The sequence below is a fragment of the Engystomops pustulosus genome, chromosome 7, assembly GCF_040894005.1.
Source record: "Engystomops pustulosus chromosome 7, aEngPut4.maternal, whole genome shotgun sequence".
Lineage (NCBI taxonomy): Eukaryota > Metazoa > Chordata > Amphibia > Anura > Leptodactylidae > Engystomops > Engystomops pustulosus.
This window is the reverse complement of record NC_092417.1, coordinates 181,710,176-181,730,324: the sequence shown is the minus strand read 5'-3', so window position 1 is coordinate 181,730,324 and position 20,149 is coordinate 181,710,176. Positions and strand designations below refer to the sequence as shown.

Here is a 20,149-nt window from a genome sequence, read left to right as displayed (position 1 = left end):
AAAGCTTCCCAGTGTTGTTCCTTCAGACCATCCTTCTTTGCGGCGGGCTCTGGTAAAGACCAGGTGCCACTTAGATTCTGGTTCAAGGTTTCGGCTAGCACCATCTCCTGCGGTGGTCCAGGGGTCCACTGACCTCGAGTACTGACAGTAAGATCCAGCCAAGGTTGTAGGACCCACTAAGGTCCAGCTGGGAGAACACTTTGGAACCACACAGACGGTCAAAGAACTCTGAAATCAACAGTAGGGTGTAGTGTTTTTTAACGCTACATACATCTGAAATGTGTTCTTCACACATATTGTTCTTCATATACTATTGTGAAGAACACCGTTCGGCGCGCGTGTCTTCCGATAAGTTAGCAGATGGAACATCTGCAATGTGTTCTTCACTGTGTTCTTTCAATGTGTTCTATACTTAAATGATCCTGTGTTCACTGTTTTAATTGTATTTTTCACTGTTCTTCACTGTATTTCGTTAACTAAATGCTCGTTATCGAGCCGGCAAGATACTCTAGCCGAGTTTTATAAATACTCGAACAAGCATCAAGCTTGGACGAGTATACTCGCTCATCTCTAATGGTGAAGTTAGAAATGATTTTCTAACGATTCGTTTAGGCCACTGGGGACGAGGCAATTCATTTTGAATATCCAAAACATCTCTCTCTTGCACAGAAGATTAAAATGATCGTTCCCTTCTGGAACTTGTTCAATTGGTGTAACGGATTAAACTAAGAAATTCTGTTGATGGTGTGTGAATTAGGGTGGAGTGGGACCTTCTCTGGAAAATTATGAAAACTATGGTCTTTGGAATGGGATTTACGGGTGAAATTATTATATAGGGGTTTGCTTTAGAGTTGACAAGAATAAACATAATTCTTTATTCTGTCAAGCGCTGGCTATTGCCATTAGAAATAATTAGATTACAGGATTTGGGTGCAGGAGAGATGGAGAGGAAGAACAATTCCTATTGTTAACTTGTCTGAGGAATTTGGATAGGTTTAGTAGGGTCTCTGGTCTGGAAATTAATAAACAGAAATCTACACAGAATTTAAATGTCAAAACAATATTTTCTACCCCTAATGATATGTAAATAGAGCTGTATATGGTCCCTAAGTACAAGTTCCATACAGCAGCATGTCCTAGCAGTGAGACCTGTCTATAAGGAACAATGCAGCAGGGCAATGCAAATAAAATGTAATAAGCAGGACTCCATTAACATCATTGGACTATATAAGTTTATGTCAGGCTCCAGGGGTAGTGGACCCACTTGACCACCGCGGACGATAACGTAGGCTGACACCTGGGACCACAATCTAAGTGGTACCCAGTTTTCACCAGAGCCCGCTGCAAAGCGGGTTGGACGTGCTGCGGCGTGGTACCACCAGGTCGTTCCACAGGTGGGACTTTGTCCATGGTGGCAGCCAAGGCAAGGTACAAAGATAACAAGCAGAATTGTGGTCGGGGACATGCAGGAGGTAGAGACAGGCAGCAGGCGGAGCAGGATCAAAGACAGGAACAAAGCAGGATCACAACGGGAAATGCAGACACAGACACAAGGCAGGGACACAAGTTTTCTAAATGGCATAAGCATGCTGGGAGTGCTGGGAGAGAATGGCTTTTATGCAATTTTCTGGGGACTGCCAACACCAATCTGCAGTGTGCAGGCCCTTTAAATTTTCGAGGTCCGGCGCGCGCACACCCTAGGAGGCCGGATTCTGGTGCCGGTGCAAGGACAGGTAAGTGGCACAAGCCGGCGGGCAGCGAGGGGCACGGTGAGCCCGCGACCCGTGATATGGGTAGTAACGGGAGCACCCTTGACAGCTTACATACAGATTTTTTATACATTGCTGTCAAGGAAAGGATATTTTATCCTTGGTCCAGGCAGAGAGGTTAGGTGAGATCAGAGGCCCATTCGCGATCCAGCGGCGCGTTCTCTGCACAGGATTCAGGTCCGGCCGGGATTTATGAAGGTAGTTCCTCTGCCGCTGCGCTGAAAATCATCTCAATGTGCCGGAATGCACCGAGCTGGACCAGGTGAAGGTAAGTGCTTCCCAAGCGACACTTTTTCGGGTTTTAAATGCCCGGGGCAATTCAGGTACAATCGGCACAAATGGGAAATATTCGGGTAACACATCGGGAAAACGCGAATCGGGCCCTTAGTAAATGACCCCCAATGTTTTAATCACAATTGTATATGAAAATGTAAACAATATGTAAAAAAACTAAAAACTAACCAAATTTACTTGTATCCTTATAAAAGGTCCATAAATATGTCAAATCATTGATGACTGGACCGGAATTTGGGTTTGGGAAGAAAACTTTTACAGACAAAGGAGATTTAGGCGCCAGTTTTGTGATCTATAATGATATTTTGAAAGAAAGGAATTACATGTCTAAGCACTTTATTGGATATTACGATGTGACCTCTGAGGAGGGTCTGGATTTTACCATTTTTAAAGAAAATATAAAATGGAAAAACATAGAAAATAAAGTAAGTTCTCATTCTTGTGCCATTTATTATACATTTTGGACATTATAGGAGGAATACACTGCTATTATGTGATTTGATAGGCAGCAGTTAGATTATGGTGAACATTCTACCATGAATTGGTGAGGGTTGTGATGGTACGGAGGCTGTGATGCAGAAGACAGTCACAAGGGAGGAGGCTGTGATGGGGAGAAGGCTGTTATGCAGAAGACAGTCACGTGGGAGGAGGCTGTGATGTGGAACGAGACTGTGATGCAGAAGGCAGTGATGTGGGAGGAGGCTTTGATGTGGGAGGAGACTGCTCCACCATCACAGCCTCCTCCGCATCACAGACTCCTCTTTCATCACAGCCTCCTCCCCATCACAGCTTTCTCCCAATCACATCCTCCTCCCCATAACAGCTTCCTCCCCATCACAGGAGACTGTGATGGGGGAGGAGGCTGTGATGGAGGAGGAGGCTGTGATGTGGGAGGAGGTTATGATGGGGAAGAGGCTGTGATGAGGGAAGAGGCGGTAATGGGGAGGAGGCCGTGATTAGGTTGTGATGGGTAGGAGGCTGTTATGTGGGAGGAGGCTATGATGGAGGAGAACACTGTGATCTGGAAGAGGCTGTGATGGGGTGCAGGCTGTGTTGGGGAGGAGGCTGTGATGTGGAGGAGGCTGTGATAGAGAGGAGGCTGTGATGAGGAGGAGGCAGTGGTGGGGAGGATACTGCGATGGAGGAGGAGGTTGTGATGGGGAAGAGGCTGTGATGGGGAGGAGACTGTGATGGAGGAGGAGGTTGAGATGGGGAGGTGGCTGTTATGTTGGAGGAGGCTATGATGGAGGAGGACACTGTGATGGGAGAGGAGGCTGTGATGGGGAGGAGGATGTGATGGGGAGGTGGCGGTGATAGAGAGGAGGCTGTGATGAGGAGGAGGCTGTGGTGGGGAGGAGACTGTGATGGAAGAGGTTGTGATGGGGAAGGAGGCTGTGATGGGGAGGAGGCAGTGATAGAGGAGGAGGCTGTGATAGAGAGGAGGGTGTGATAGAGAGGAGGCAGTGATGAGGAGGAGGCTTTGTTGGTGAGGAGACTGTGATGGAGGAGGAGGTTGTGATGGGGAGGAGGGTGTGATGGGGGATTAGACTGTGATGGAGGAGGGGTTTGTGATGGGGAGGAGAGTGTGATGGGGGAGGAGGCTGCGATGGAGGAGGAGGCTGTGATGGGGAGGAGGATGTGATGGACAGGAGGCTGTCATGTCTAGTAGGTTGTTATAGGGAAGATGCTGTGATGGGGATGGATACAGTGATGGTGGAGGAAGCTGTGATGGAGGAGGAGGCTGTGATGGGGAGCAGGCTGTGATGAAGAGGAGGCTGTGATGGAGGAGGAGGCTGTGATGGGGGAGGAGGCTATGATGGAGGAAGAGGCTGTGATGAGGGAGGAGGTGGTAATGGGGAGGAGGCCGTGATTAGGAGGAGGCTATGATGGGGAGGAGGCTGTGATGGGGTGAAGAATGCGATGGGTCGGAGGCTGTGATGGGGAGGATACTGAGATGGAGGAGGAGGTTTTGATGGGGAGGAGGCTGTTATTGGGGAGGAGTCTGTGATGATGGGGGAGGCTGTGATGGGGAGGAGGCTGTGATGGTGAGGAGACTGTGATGGAGGAGGAGGTTGTGATGGGGAGGAGGCTGTTATGTGGGAGAAGGCTATGATCGAGGAGGACACTGTGATGGGGACGAGGATGTGATGGGGAGGAGGCTGTGATGAGGAGAAGGCTGTGACTGGGAGGAGACTGTGATGGAGGAGGAGGTTGTTATGGGGAGGAGACTGAGATGGAGGAGGAGGTTGTGATGGGTAGGAGGCTGTGATGGGGAGGAGGCTGTGATGGAGGAGGTTGTGATGGGGGAGGAGGCTGTGATGAGGAGGAGGCGGTGATAGAGGAGGAGGCTGTGATAGAGAGGAGGGTGTGATAGAGAGGAGGCAGTGATGAGGAGGAGTCTTTGATGGTGAGGAGACTGTGATGGAGGAGGAGGTTGTGATGGGGAGAAGGGTGTGATGGGGGATTAGACTGTGATGGAGGAGGGGTTTGTGATGGGGAGGAGAGTGTGATGGGGGAGGAGGCTGCGATGGAGGAGGAGGCTGTGATGGGGAGGAGGATGTGATGGGCAGGAGGCTGTCATGTCTAGTAGGCTGTTATAGGGAAGATGCTGTGATTGGGATGGATACAGTGATGGTGGAGGAAGCTGTGATGGAGGAGGAGGCTGTGATGGAGGAGGAGGCTGTGATGGGGAGGAGGCTGTGATGGAGGAGGAGGCTGTGATGGAGGAGGAGGCTGTGATGGGGAGGAGGCTATGATGGAGGAAGAGGCTGTGATGAGGGAGGAGGCGGTAATGGGGAGGAGGCCGTGATTAGGAGGAGGCTATGATGGGGAGGAGGCTGTGATGGGGTGAAGAATGCGATGGGTCGGAGGCTATGATGGGGAGGATACTGAGATGGAGGAGGAGGTTGTGATGGGGAGGAGGCTGTTATTGGGGAGGAGTCTGTGATGATGGAGGAGGCTGTGATGGGGAGGAGGCTGTGATGGTGAGGAGACTGTGATGGAGGAGGAGGTTGTGATGGGGAGGAGGCTGTTATTGGGGAGGAGTCTGTGATGATGGAGGAGGCTGTGATGGGGAGGAGGCTGTGATGGTGAGGAGACTGTGATGGAGGAGGTGGTTGTGATGGGGAGGAGGCTGTTATGTGGGAGGAGGCTATGATCGAGGAGGACACTGTGATGGGGACTAGGCTATGATGGGGAGGAGGCAGTGATGAGGAGGAGGCTGTGATCGGGGAGGAGGCTATGATGGGGAGGAGGCTGTGATGAGGGAGGAGGCAGTAATGGGGAGGAGGCAGTAATGGGGAGGAGGCTGTAATGTGGAGGAGGCTGTGCTGGAGAGGAGGTTGTGATGGGGAGGAGGATGTGATAGGGAGGAGGCTTTGGTGGGAAAGGAGGCTGTGGTGGGAAAGGAAGCTGTGATGGGGAGGAGGCTGTGATGGGGAGGAGGCTGTGATGGGGGAGGAGGCTGTGATGGAGGAGGAGGATGTGATGGGGAGGAGGCTGTGATGGGGGTGGAGGCTGTGATGAGAAGGAGGCTGTGATGGGGGAGGAGGCTGTAATGGAGGAGGAGAATGTGATGGGGAGGAGGCTGTGATGGGGAGGAGGCTGTGATTGTGGAGGAGGCTGTGATGGTGGAGGAGGCTGTGATGGTGAAGGAGGCTGTGATGGGGAGGAGGCTGTGCTGGTGGAGGGGGCTGTGATGGTGGAGGAGGCTGTGATGGTGGAGGGGGCTGTGATGGTGGAGGAGGCTTTGATGGTGAAGGAGGCTGTGATGGGGAGGACGCTGTGATGGTGGAGGGGGCTGTGATGGGGGAGGAGGCTTTGGTGGGAAAGGAGGCTGTGGTGGGAAAGGAGGCTGTGATGGGGAGGAGGCTGTGATGGGGAGGAGGCTGTGATGGGGAAGGAGGCTGTGATGGAGGAGGAGGATGTGATGGTGGAGGAGGCTGTGATGGTGAAGGAGGCTGTGATGGGGAGGAGGCTGTGATGGTGGAGGGGGCTGTGATGGTGGAGGGGGCTGTGATGGTGGAGGAGGCTGTGATGGGGAGGAGGCTGTGATGGGGAGGAGGATGTGATAGTGGAGGAGGCTGTGATGGTGAAGGAGGCTGTGATGGGGAGGAGGCTGTGATGGTGGAGGGGGCTGTGATGGTGGAGGAGGCTGTGATGGGGAAGGAGGCTGTGATGGGGAGGAGGCTGTGATGGGGGAGGAGGCTGTGATGGTGGAGGGGGCTGTGATGGTGGAGGGGGCTGTGATGGTGGAGGAGGCTGTGATGGGGAGGAGGATGTGATAGTGGAGGAGGCTGTGATGGTGAAGGAGGCTGTGATGGGGAGGAGGCTGTGATGGTGGAGGGGGCTGTGATGGTGGAGGAGGCTGTGATGGAGGAGGAGGCTGTGATGGAGGAGGAGGCTGTGATGGGGGAGGAGGCTGTGATGGGGGAGGAGGCTGTGATGGGGGAGGAGGCTGTGATGGGAGAGGAATCTCTTTTGTGGATGCACTAGAGCCCTCCCTGGACATTTCATTCACAATCTGCTTGGCTACTGAATGTGCAGCAGTCTCTATTCTATAACATACACTGGGATGTATAATTTTCTCTCTTGGAGCAGGAGATGGAAGGAAATTTCTCCCTCTCTCTGTTATCTGTTAATTTCTTTTACATCTCAGCTTTTTTCCGAAAATTCATTCTTTTTGGGAATGTTGCTCAGTTAGTACAGTACATGTGTATCTCAGCACCTTTATCTGCTCCTGATACTGCAGCCTCACAGGTTGTTGCCTTTCTATAGGATTTTTTGAAACTTACATTTCATTTTCCTGATTTTAAATGATAGAAATCTCTTGAGTAATTATTTGGCACTGAAATGATTGCACATTTTTCTCTAATAATTAGTGTTTATTTGTCATTATCTATTTGACACCAATGCAAAATTTTAGTGCATTCTTGGAACCTTTCTTCTTTCTACAGGTCCCAAAATCCCAATGTTCTCCGAGCTGTTTACCTGGACAGAGGAAAGTGCCGTCTCCTAGTATCCACCTGTGCTGTCATGACTGTGCCCCATGTTCAGACGGAGAAATCTCTAATGTGTCAGGTAGATTCTATGTAACATCTCTGTAATCCAGTGACACAAATATAACACCATAAGGATGAGACCAGCAGTGATGTACACACATTGGGGCTCATTTACTAAGGGTCGCAGATTGCACTTTGGTTGGACTGTTCACAGTTTTCATGGATTACAAGGCTTGGACAGATAGGTAACAGGTGTCTGCACTGGGATTCCGTCACACATGATTGATTTCTGCAGCAGCTGCGCTGCTTCCATGCGACGCAAATCGGGAGAAGGGCCATCGAACGATCCGACTGATTGGGACTGAGTGCGGGATTTAGCTTTCAAATCTTTCGATATTAGTGACTGCTGGAAAAAATTACACATTTTTAATGCACTTTATTTAATATTAAGCTGTATATGAGCAGACCAGAGGTGTAGGTTCGTGTTCCTCCACTTCCGAAGATATTGCTGGATTGGCTGCTAAAAACCCAATCCTGTAATAATTTGATGGCCCTAGTCATGGGTGTGATGGGGGACATCATGGATAATCATAGCCAGGGCTAGTTGTTAGGGACATTACATTATTGCCAGATTGGCTTTTAAGCAGATAAATTGGAAATATGGGATCCTGGGTTGGAAGGAACACGCCCAAACGCTTAAACCCAAACCTACACTTCTGGTTATTTCTTCTACAGCTCTACTCTTATCTGTATAATCACATTGTTTTCATACCCACATGAATATACACACCAACTACTTAGTTATAGAGCTGCATGCTTTAATCTATAGACATGTACAGCCCATTAACCAGTAAATTCCAAATGATCAAACAATCATGAATATACAGCACCAAGGGCGTCGCTAGGTCAAAAGATCCGGGGCCCTCGCCTTGGATCTTTTGGCCAGAGCCCCGGATTTTCCAGGGTGAGCACGAGATTTGTCCTGCTGCCCGGGCATCCTCCCCTCTCTCATCACGATCTGTGTCCTCAGGACATAGATTGTGATGAGAAGCTGCACAGTGCACGCTGCTTTCTCCTGCAGGACCTCTGATGATGTCACAATCACATGACCTGCAGGGAGAAGCAGTGCACAGAGCTGCATGAGTGAGGTGAGAGGGAGAACATGGGGGGATCTGTGTGTGCACATTACTGAGGTACATTACAGGGGGCAGTGTGGGGACACTACTAGTGACCTTACAGGGAGGCTGTGTGGGGACACTACCAGTGACATTACAGGGGGGCTGTGTGGGGACATTACAGGGGGGCTGTGTGTAGGGAACATTACTGAGGGACATTACAGGGGGCTGTCTGTGGTGACAATACTGGGGGACATTACAGAGGGGCTGTCTTTGGGGACACTGCTGGGGACCTTACAGGGAGGCTGTCTGTGGAGACATTACTGGGGACATTACAGGGGGCTGTGTGTGGGAGACATTACTGGGGGGATTTGTTGAGGAGATTACAGGGGGGCTGTGTGCGGACATTACTGGGGACTGTGTGTAGGGGACATTACTGAGGGACATTACAGGGAGGCTGTCTGTGGGGACACTACTGGAGACATTACAAGGGGGCTTGTGGGGAAATTACAGGGGGGGCTATGTGTAGGGGACATTACTGAGGGACATTACAAAGGGGCTGTCTGTGGGGACACTACTGGGGACATTACAGGGAGGCTGTGTCTGGGAGACATTACTGGGGGGATTTGTGGGGGACATTACTAGGGGACTGTGTGGGGACATTACTGGGGGGGGACATTTCTTGAGGCATGTTCACACGTGGCAGTAGGACAGGCCTCGGTTTGCCCTCACATGCGATAACGAGCGTGTGGTGTCTTGTATTTGTTTAAATGCAAACGTGTATTTTAGGAGAGTGTTAGGGGCAGCAGCAGGATAACACTGTCAGGGTGTGTTCACATGTTGCAGTTACAATCAGTTTTGAGGTGGTTTTAGGTGCAGTTTTGTTAATTGAACAGGTAAAAGACCTGATCTGAACGGGTGAATTTGAGTTTGAAGGGGAAACCTGTTCCACATTTGTAACTGTAACATGTGAATGCACCTTCAGAGAACCAAGATTTTGGGACAATGAAGGACATAAGATATCTGTGTGGTGAACTCCACAGGAAAGAAAGATAGCTAAAGAGGAGACATGGTGGTTCCGGGCCTCATAGTGAAATTGACACGTCACCTGCAGTCGCTGCATGTAACAAGTAGGGATTTCTCCTGTGGTTTCTGTAGCTGCATATACCCTCAGTAACGTTGTTATTGGCACAACCAAATGTGAGGGGGTTATGCACAGGAGCAGGTATTACTGAAAGTGCGATACACATGCATTGGGGCCCATGTCCCAGATCTTTTACCGCCCTAACAACGCTCCTGTACAGCACCATTGTATTTTACAGCAAATGAACCAAAGTACAACTGGTGATTAAAAATGAAGCAAAAGAGTGAAACAATATAAAAACTTTACTTAAACCAGTAGCTGATACCAGTCTACATAATTATGTATATAAACCCACTGGAGGAATACTCCTATATATGGCTCACCAACAGACCAATGGATAGATCTAGAGGGCTCACCTTGTGGTAGTGAATATGGTCAGAGGATTGATACTCTATATTGCTCTTTTAAGGCCATGAATGAAGTTATGATTCTCAGCACAGAGTAGTTTTTGTGGTAAGTCATACCAAGAAACAAATGGAGTTGATAGACAAGTAAAAAAAGAGAATGGTGGATAAATGTCAAATTAAGGCAAGGATCCACATGATACATACAGTCCCTGACCCTATATCACCCATTACCATAACAGGAACCTATCACACCCTATGGAAGTGTAGGGCACATAACAAGTTCATGTTGGAACTTTTGGAAATTCATTGACTCACAATTAATTCACTTTTGACAGCAAATTGTACCACCAGCTCAGGGGCACAGCCATGGGTATCTCGTGCGCACCCACATACGCCAACTTGTTCCTGGAATGGAGAGAATGTTGCTGTGTCTTTAGTGAAGGAGGGGAAGGCCAAATAGACACTGATATGCTGAGCCTTTGGGCTCGTTTAATTGGTGATATATTTATAACGTGAGAAGGCACCAATGAACAGTTTGATAAGCTGATAAATGATCTGAGCAGCAATACATCGGGATTTAGGTTCTCCTATGAAATTCATACCTCTCGTATCCTATTTCTTGACACCTTGATTCAAAAAAATGTCAATGGTGAATTGAAAACTACTATTTTGAGAAAACCCACGTCCACAAACTCTTTCCTGAGAATCATACCACCCACCGGCCAGGAAAAGAGGCATTCCCTTTGGGCAATACCTTCTTCTTTGAAGGAATTTACCTTCAACCTTTTAACAGACTAAGTATCTTCATTAGAGATGAGCGAGCACTAAAATGCTCGGGTGCTCGTTATTCGAGACAAACTTTTCCAGATGCTCGAGTTCTCGTCTCGAATAACGAGCCCCATTGAAGTCAATGGGAGACTCGAGCATTTTTCAAAGGGACCATGGTTCGGGAATAAAATGTGTAATTTAATTGAAAAAGAATGTCTTCTGATAAGTTAGCAGATGTATGCAAACATCTGCAATCTATTCTTCACTGTTCCGCGCGTATATTATCTCCCGACAAGTTAGCAGATGTGAAGAACAGTGAAGAATAGAATAAAAACAGTGAACATAGGATCATTTAAGTGAAAAACACAGTGAAGAATAGATTACAGATGTTCGGCACATCTGCTTACTTGTCGGGAGAGGAGATACGCTGTCCCGGGATCCGCTCCTCTTCTTCCACTGAAGTCTCCCCGATGTCTCCCTGCTGCCCGATGTCTCCCTGGTGCCCGATGTCTCCCTGCTGCGCGCGATGTCTTCCTGCTGCGCGCGATGTCTCCCTGCTGCGCCCGATGTGTCTCTGCTGCGCCCGATGTGTCTCTGCTGCGCCCGATGTCTCCCTGGTGCCCGATGTCTCCCTGGTGCACGATGTCTCCCTGCTGCCGTTCCGCGTGTATCTTCCGACAAGTAAGCAGATGTGCCGAACATCTGTAATCTATTCTTCACTGTGTTCTTCACTGTGTTTTTCACTTAAATGATCCTGTGTTCACTGTTTTTATTCTATTCTTCATTGTTCTTCACTGTGTTTGTTTAATTAAATGCTCGATCTCGAGCAGGGGAAATACTCGTCCGAGCAACGAGCCATTTCGAGTACCTTAATACTCGAACGAGCATCAAGCTCGAACGAGTATACTCGTTCATCTCTAATCTTCATCCAAGGTTTCTGAGTAATGAGCTTCTCTCTTTACATTTTGTTTTGTAGACAGTAAAGACTGCATGAAATGTCCAGAAGACGCGTGGCCAGATGACAACAGAACATTTTGTTTAGTTAAAGAGATTGAATATTTATCTTATACTGAGGACATTACAATAGGGTTTTCCTGTTTATCACTTTTTTTCTGTATTTTGACTATTTTCATTCTTTCAACATTTATTTCAAATCGTGACACCCCAATAGTGAGAGCCAATAACAAGAACCTGAGCTTCGTTCTCCTGGTCTCCATCATGCTGAGCTTCCTCTGTGTCTTCTTGTTCCTCGGTCGTCCTGTGGATATAACCTGCATATTACGTCAGATCTCTACTGGAATATTCCACTCAGTGTCCATCTCCTCATTGTTGGCCAAGACCATCACGGTTTACATCGCCTTCAAAGCCACCAGGCCTGGAAGTGTGTGGAGAACATGGACTGGAGTGAGACTCCCTAATTGTGTGCTCCTGATCTGCTCCTCGGTCCAGGTTGTCCTCTGTATGAGTTGGGTGACCCTCTCGCCTCCCTTCCAGGAGCTGGACACACACTCTTATAAGGAGAAGGTCGTAGTTCAGTGTAATGAAGGGTCAGATCTTTGGTTCTACTCTGTCCTGGGTTATATGGGGGTCCTGGCTGCGGTTAGTTTTATTACAGCTTTCTTAGCCAGGACATTACCGGACAGTTTTAATGAGGCTAAGTACATCACCTTCAGCATGCTGGTGTTCTGCAGTGTCTGGATTGCCATGATCCCGGCTTATCTCAGCACCAGAGGGAAATACATGGTGGCCGTGGAGATATTTGCCATCCTGACCTCTAACGCTGGGCTGCTGGGATGTATATTTCTCCCCAAATGTTATAAAATTATATTTATGCCAGAAATAAATACAAGAAATCATATACTAGACCCAAAAAATACAATGTTACATAAATGATTCTGGGCAAACCTATACTCACGGAGGTGGTTTTGACCTTTTTCATACTGACCTCTAATGTTTGGCTTTTAGGATGTAAATGCTTCTCAACTTTTCTCCAGACCTGAGATAAATTAAATGTAATAAAGTAATCACCATATGATGCACATAGTAATGAAATTCTCATTCTTATTTGAGAAATGTTGCATGTTTTCCTTCTTAACTTAAAAAGGTTCTTTCACCCCCTCATACTGTATCACATGCTGTAGAGGCTGCTGCAGAGATTTAGGGGCACTTGTAATTTTCTTATTTTGCATAAATCTCAATCCTAGTATCTGACCATTCTACAAATTCTGCTAATATTCTGTTGACATTGGGGCTCATTTACTTACCCGGTTACGCGGAGTTCACGAAAGTGCATTGCCTGTCGATAAGGCCCTGTGCGGTGATTCATTAAGATCATGCGCCCGATATCCTGCATGTGTCACTTCCCCGCTCAGGTCCCTGGAGTTCACCTTCTTCTTCCTGGTGCATGTAAGTGCATTTTTCGTGTAAAATTCCCCTGTGTGGCGAGTCACTAAGATTGTGCGTCCGATATCCTGCATGTGTCGCTTCCCCGCTCAGGTCCCCGGAGTTCACCTTCTTCTTCCTGGTGCATGTAAGTGCTTGGCCTTGCAGCACAATTTGAATCTTAGATCCCGCGCTCAGTCCAAATCAGTTGGATCCTCCAAAGACCCTCTGATTTCTGTTGCATGAAAGCAGTGCAGCTTCGCCACAGTCCGATCACGTGCCACACAATCCCAGCGCTAAAATCCAGCGCTCAGTCTGGATCAGTCGGATGCTCTGCTGGCTCTCCCCCTAAATTAGGCCGCAAGGAAGCAGTGCAGCTTCGCCGAAAAAGACAGAGTGCGCCAAAATCTCAGTGCAGACAATTCATAAATACCTCTGCAATCCCAGAAAAAGATGCACAGTCCGACAGAAGTGCGATGTGTGACTCTTAGTAAATGTTACCACCCCTAGCTGGAGTAGTAACCCTTTCAATACCAGTAACCTTCAATGAAGAAAATTCTCCTTTGTGTATGTTGTGAAAATGTGTCGATAAGTAGGAGATGTTCCTATCCGTGTGTTTAGAGCCATCTGTAATGTGCTCTGCAATTCTTTTTTTAAGGGGACGAACAGTGCTTCCAATATAATGTATATTGCAGTGTATAAAGTATATAGGGGGTCATTTACTAAGGGCCCGATTCGCGTTTTCCCGACGTGTTACCCGAATATTTCCCATTAGTGCCGATTTCCCCTGTATTGCCCCAAGATTTTGGCGCGATGGATATCGGGGGGCTTGGTCGAACGAAAACCTGACGTATTTGGAAAAACCGCCGCATTTAAAAACGGAAAATGTGTCGCTTGGGAATCGCTTACCTTCACTTGGTCCAGCTCGGTGAATTCCAGTGCATTCAGATGCTTTTCAGCGCAGCAGCGCCACCTGGTGGACGGCGGAGGAACTACCTTCATAAATCCCGTCCGGAATCGATTCCAGCGCAGAGAACGTGCCGCTGGATCATGAATGGGCCGGGTAAGTAAATCTGCCCCATAAAGTATTGCAATGGGCCAGGTAAACTACATGTCTAGTGTTGCAGTTTATATATGTCTTAATATTCCTAGACTTGTTAACATGTATGGAGAAAAAAGATTTTTTATTGGTCATGAAATAGCAGACATTGCACCTGTTGCCCCCAATTGCATAAGATCCTTTAACGCTCAACCATGTGTCTGCACTGTCCTGTACCTTAGAGGAAAAATTAGATGGTGAAACGACATTCCCCACCGCGCGGGCTCTCCGCGAGACAAACTGACAATCTGGGTGCAGATTACTCTTTAGTTTGGCATCAGCAAATAATACCGGTAAGTATTATCTAATTATATCAGTAACTTCATTGAAATCCGCACTGTATGTAGCGGAAAAAATAACTTTATGTGGGATGGACTCAGTATTTGTCAGTACTGCTGCGTTTCCCTAATAAAGATTCTCTGGTCCTGCTCTCAGCAATGTTAATTGCTCTCTTTATATTGCCATCCCAGTATCCTCTCTCTTTGAGCCTATTTGTCGTAGTAATAGTAATTAGAGATGAGCGAGCACTAAAATGCTCGGGTGCTCGTTATTCGAGACGAACTTTTCCAGATGCTCGAGTGCTTGTCTCGAATAACGAGCCCCATTGAAGTCAATGGGAGACTCGAGCATTTTTCAAAGGGACCATGGTTCGGGAATAAAATGTGTTATTTAATTGAAAAAGAATGCCTTCTCATAAGTTAGCAGATGTCTGCAAACATCTGCAATCTATTCTTCACTGTTCCGCGCGTATATTATCTCCCGACAAGTTAGCAGATGTGAAGAACAGTGAAGAATAGAATAAAAACAGTGAACATAGGATCATTTAAGTGAAAAACACAGTGAAGAATAGATTACAGAAGTTCGGCACATCTGCTTACTTGTCGGGAGAGGAGATACGCTGTCCCGGGATCCGCTCCTCTTCTTCCACTGAAGTCTCCCCGATGTCTCCCTGCTGCCCGATGTCTCCCTGGTGCCCGATGTCTGCCTGCTGCCCGATGTCTGCCTGCTGCCCGATGTCTCCCTGGTGCCCGATGTCTCCCTGCTGCCCGCGATGTCTCCCTGCTGCACGCGATGTCTCCCTGCTGCGCGCGATGTCTCCCTGCTGCGCGCGATGTCTTCCTGCTGCGCCCGATGTCTCCCTGCTGCGCCCGATGTGTCTCTGCTGCGCCCGATGTGTCTCTGCTGAGCCCGATGTCTCCCTGCTGCGCCCGATGTCTCCCTGGTGCGCGATGTCTCCCTGCTGCCGTTCCGCGTGTATCTTCCGACAAGTAAGCAGATGTGCCGAACATCTGTAATCTATTCTTCACTGTGTTCTTCACTGTGTTTTTCACTTAAATGATCCTGTGTTCACTGTTTTTATTCTATTCTTCATTGTTCTTCACTGTGTTTGTTTAATTAAATGCTCGATCTCGAGCAGGGGAAATACTCGTCCGAGCAACAAGCCATTTCGAGTACCTTAATACTCGAACGAGCATCAAGCTCGGACGAGTATACTCGCTCATCTCTAATAGTAATACATTCTTTTGAAAATGCCTGTGTGGTGCTACAGTTTATTCGTGCTCAGATAAATTCTCTTACTGGGAGACTCTTAATTACATGTCACGGATGGCAACTCGAGGCTTGTAGTATGGAATTACCACTGGTTTTCTTACAATATAATTCAGAGTCTATGATTCCAGTAGTAATATTCCCCCGTAAAGTAACATCCAAAAACGCTTGAGAATGCCTTTATAGATAAGGCGAAACGTCGCTCTTATGGTGGAATAAAATCTTCACTTTTTCATCTATCTTGGAGTGCTGCTTCATCCTCTTCATTCCTATCCAAAAATGTGGTGTTGGCATTCCTAATGTTGTGGGTAAACTTCAGATTACAGACTTTATTGTTGACATACGTCATGAAATCAGTAATATATGCAACATGACCCCTCCAAATAAGCAGACCATTGTCTATATATCTTCCATAAAAATAAACAAACAATTATTTTTGAGCAATACATGAGTTACTGTAAGTATATGTCTGCATATGATGTTGTAATGCTATAAGTGCTTTTTCATGTGGTATACAAGTGTACAATGCTGAAATGTCACATGTAACCCACACACAATCCTCATGCCAGGTGATATTCGACATTAATCTAAGGACCTGTTTCGTATCCTGTAGGTAACCTGGCATTAGTTTAACTAAAGGTGGGAGTTGTTGGTCTAGCCAGTTGCTAAGACGCTCCAATAAGGAATTAACCCCTGAGATATAAGGACGTAGGGTTGGTGGGAAGGTCTTTATGTAACTTCGGGAGGGCATGAAAAATAGGACAGAGGGGATAATCAGGTATAAGATACCCAGCCTCTTTTTGTTTGTGTAAATTTTATGTGACACACCAATTAATTCAAATTTCTGTGTGGAATCACTATTGAGGTGTTCATAGATTTAGGTGATGCTCTCCCGGGTTTTGGAAAACAAAAATCGGAATCCACCCCATCACCCGAATATTGTCTCTAGAAACTGTTTACTAAAGTAAGCAGCTTGCTAGCCCTACCTCCAGTAATAGCAGTGTTAAATTGCTAGCTGAGGTAATGATGATATAAAAATTAAAGGTATTGCACAAAAGGTACATTTGGACTTCAATAATGGGTTTGTTCTTTTGGAGTCTGGGGCATTGGAATCCACAGATTTAGCATGTGTGCCAATATGAAGATGCTTCAGTAAAGTATGAGATTGAGTTAGGAAGCACTGTGAGTTAAATAATAGTACAAGATATTCCCCACTATGGAATAATTATCACTTGAAAGAGATGTGGTAATTTTACCCCCTAACGCTCTGCGCCGTAGCTCTACGGCGCAGAGGTATAAGGAGTGTATGAAGAGGGCTCAAGGGCTGAGTCCTCTTCATACAAAGGTGGGGGTTTTTGCATATTGCAGCAAACCCTCACCGCTAATAACCACTAATCTGGCTTCTGCAGATTCGTTACAATGAGCCAGTGGCTCATTGTAATGAATGAGCTGCAAAAATGCCATATATTGCAATACAGAAGTATTGCAGTATATGGTAGGAGCGATCTGACCATCTAGGATTAATGTACCCTAGATGGTCTAAGAAATAGTGGAAAAAAAATTTAAAAAAAAGTTTAAAAATTAAAAAAAATTAATAAAATATGAAAAATTCAAATCACCCCCCCTTTCCCTAAAACTGATATAAAACATAATAAACAGTAAAAATCACAAACATATTAGGTATCGCCGCATCCCAATCTATCAAAATATAAAAACGGTTACGGCCGGCGGTGACCTCCGAGGCGGGAAATGGCGCCCAAATGTCCGAAATGCGACTTTTACACCTTGTTACATCACATAAAAAATTAAATAAAAAATGATCAAAACGTCGCACAGACCTGAGAATGGTAGCATTGAAAACGTCGCCTCATTTTGCAAAAAATGACACCTTACAAATCTCCATGCACCAAAGTATGAAAAAGTTATTAGCGCCAGAAGATGGCAACATTTTTTTTCTTTTTTGTACGCATTCGTTTAATTTTTGAAAATGTATTAAAACATAATAAAACCTATATAAATTTGGTATCACTGCGATCGAACCAAAAAAATAAAGCTGAGGTGTTATTTTGAGTGCACAGTCAAAGTCGAAAAAACTGAGCCCACAAGAACGTGACGCATGTGCGCTTTTTTTTTTCCAATTTTTCCACATTTGGAATTTTTTTTCAGCTTCGCAGTACACGGCATGTTAAAATAAATAACATTACGGGAAAGTTATGGATTTTTGAAGGTAGAGAGCGAGAAATGAGCGGAAAAACCCTGCGTTCTTAATTAAGGGTCAGAAATTTCAGGAAGATAGGGGTATTAATAGCACAATTTTTTGTGGACCGGAGACTTGCACAATATAGGGGATAAATATTATTATCAATATATTCAGTTATAGAACTAAAATTATAAGCAAGAGACAATATTTAAGGGTAGATAGGAATCACGTTGTGGAGTATCTAAAATTAACAAATATATTTCTGCAAATTTCTATGATAACAGTAAAATAAAGTGGGAAGAAGACATTGGAGCCCTTTCAGAAACACAATGGGCAAGTATATAGAAGAAGGCTGGAAGTTTGGCTATTTAAGAACCCCTTAAATAATGCACATTAAACTTGTGTACAGATTATATTACACCCCAAAAAAGATTAATAATTTTAAGAGAATATAGACATAAAAGTGCCTTAGATGTCAGGAACTCAGTGCAGATTTTTTGCATATGGTTATGGACATGTAGGTGGGTTTTACAATTCTGGGAGGAAGTTCATGTAGAGGTATGTAAAATCTCTGGATTAATTGTCCCTAAGTCACCGGACGTGTTGGTCCTTGGAAACACCTCTGATATAACTGATTCCAGAGATGAAGTTCAATGGATGGTGGTGGCCCTACAGGTGGCCCTACAGATAGATAGATGTGTGCTGACCTACAGATGGAAATCAACCAGATCTCTAGTGATTAAAGATTTGTATAACAGATTGAATAGAATAAAAAGATTTGAAAAAATTCAATATAGGCAAGGAAAGAGAGTGTCTGGTAAAAGAGATGGCTGGATAAGGAAAGCGAAGAGACATGAAGTTCCCTATCTAGAATTTTTTTTTCTCTCCATTTCTTACCAAGTTAGGCTGGGGTGGGATATAGCGGGGGGTAGATATTATATGGATTAGTGGCAAGAATATGCATGCTAATGGTATTTGAAAGAATTGATGGATACATATTCTTGTTTAAATGTTTAGATATATGTACTAAAATGAAATCTGGAATTATGTATCTAACGCTTGCATAATTAGAGTAAAAGTCATATTCTTGTTTTTCTGGTGTTTTTGTTAATTATTGTATATGAATTTGAATAAAGAATTTAAAAAAGGCACATAATTATCAAAAGAACAAGTAGAAAATTTTGGTAATTTTGCGAAATGAAGGTTGTAGCAGCGATACATGTAACATGCGGATGTTGCTGTATTCCTTGCATCAGAGGACTTCTTAAATAATTTATAGATACATCAGTCATCTAAACTATGTATGTACAGTTAATACCAATTCTGTACAATGAGTGAAATAGTAAGGAATTATAATTGGAAACAAGATATGACCCTTTTACCCTTTGGGGAATTCGGTGAATAAAATTATGTGACAGCTAGAGATGAGCGAACATACTTGTCCGAGCTTGATGCTCGTTCGAGCATTAGCGTACTCGAAACTGCTCGTTGCTCGGACGAGTATTTCGCCAGCTCGAGAAAATGGCATCTCCCGCCGTTGTGATTTTTGGCGGCCAGAAACAGAGCCAATCACAAGCTAGGAGACTCTGCACTCCACCCAGCATGACGTGGTACCCTTACACGTCGATAGCAGTGGTTGGCTGGCCTGATCAGGTGACCCTGGGATAGACTAGCCGCTGCCCGCGCTGCTCGGATCATTCTGTGTCTGGATGCCGCTAGGGAGAGAGCTGCTGCTGGTCAGGGAAAGCGTTAGGGTGTTCTATTAGAATAGTGTTAGGCAGGAGTGATTCTACAAGAACCCAACAGCCCTTCTTAGGGCTACAATAACGTTATATATTTACTTTATTTTGGTTTGGTTGTGGCAGGGCTTGCTGCCACTAGTAGTGCAGCTAGTACCATATTGTGAGGAATTTGCAGGGAGACTTGCGACCGCTTAGCTCTTAGTGACACACATATCCACCTCAAACACCGAAGTGGGATAATTTATTAGGGGTTTGATTTGAATTAGGCAGAGTCTGCTGATTTTTTTTTTTTTTTTACGTTTATTTCTTTTTATAACTCAAAGTAATCTGGCAAAGCAGTGTGCTTTCAGTGTAGGCTAGAAAATAGCCATAGGAGAACCCCAACGGCTTATTTAGGCCTACAATAGCGTTATATTTTCCTTTTTTTTTGGTTTGCCTGTGGCTGGGCTTGCTGCCACTAGTAGTGCAGCTAGTACCATATTGTGAGTAATTTGCAGGGAGACTTGCGACCGTTGTGTTTAGCTCTTAGTGACACACATATCCACCTCAAACACCGAAGTGGGACAATTTATTAGGGGTTTGATATGAATTAGGCACAGTCTTCTGATTTATTTTTTTTTACGATTATTTCTTTTGATAAGTCAAAGTCATCAGGCACAGCACAAAATCCAGTTTTGTGCTGTCAGTGTCGGTTAGAAACTAGCCATAGCAATAGGATAGCATCGTTTTGTTTAAAAAAAA

The 20,149-nt window shown here is 45.8% G+C and overlaps 1 protein-coding gene across 1 annotated transcript in view; it reads left to right on the top strand.

Moving 5' to 3' along the window:
- Positions 1–12,330, top strand: part of LOC140070299 (vomeronasal type-2 receptor 26-like) — a 46,879-nt gene extending 34,549 nt beyond the window's left edge. Inside the window, exons 5-7 of the mRNA XM_072116650.1 lie at positions 2,258–2,488; positions 7,019–7,142; positions 11,414–12,330. Coding sequence (XP_071972751.1) covers positions 2,258–2,488; positions 7,019–7,142; positions 11,414–12,330 — 1,272 coding nt within the window. The remainder of the gene's footprint in view (positions 1–2,257; positions 2,489–7,018; positions 7,143–11,413) is intronic.
- Positions 12,331–20,149: the final 7,819 nt, after the last annotated feature.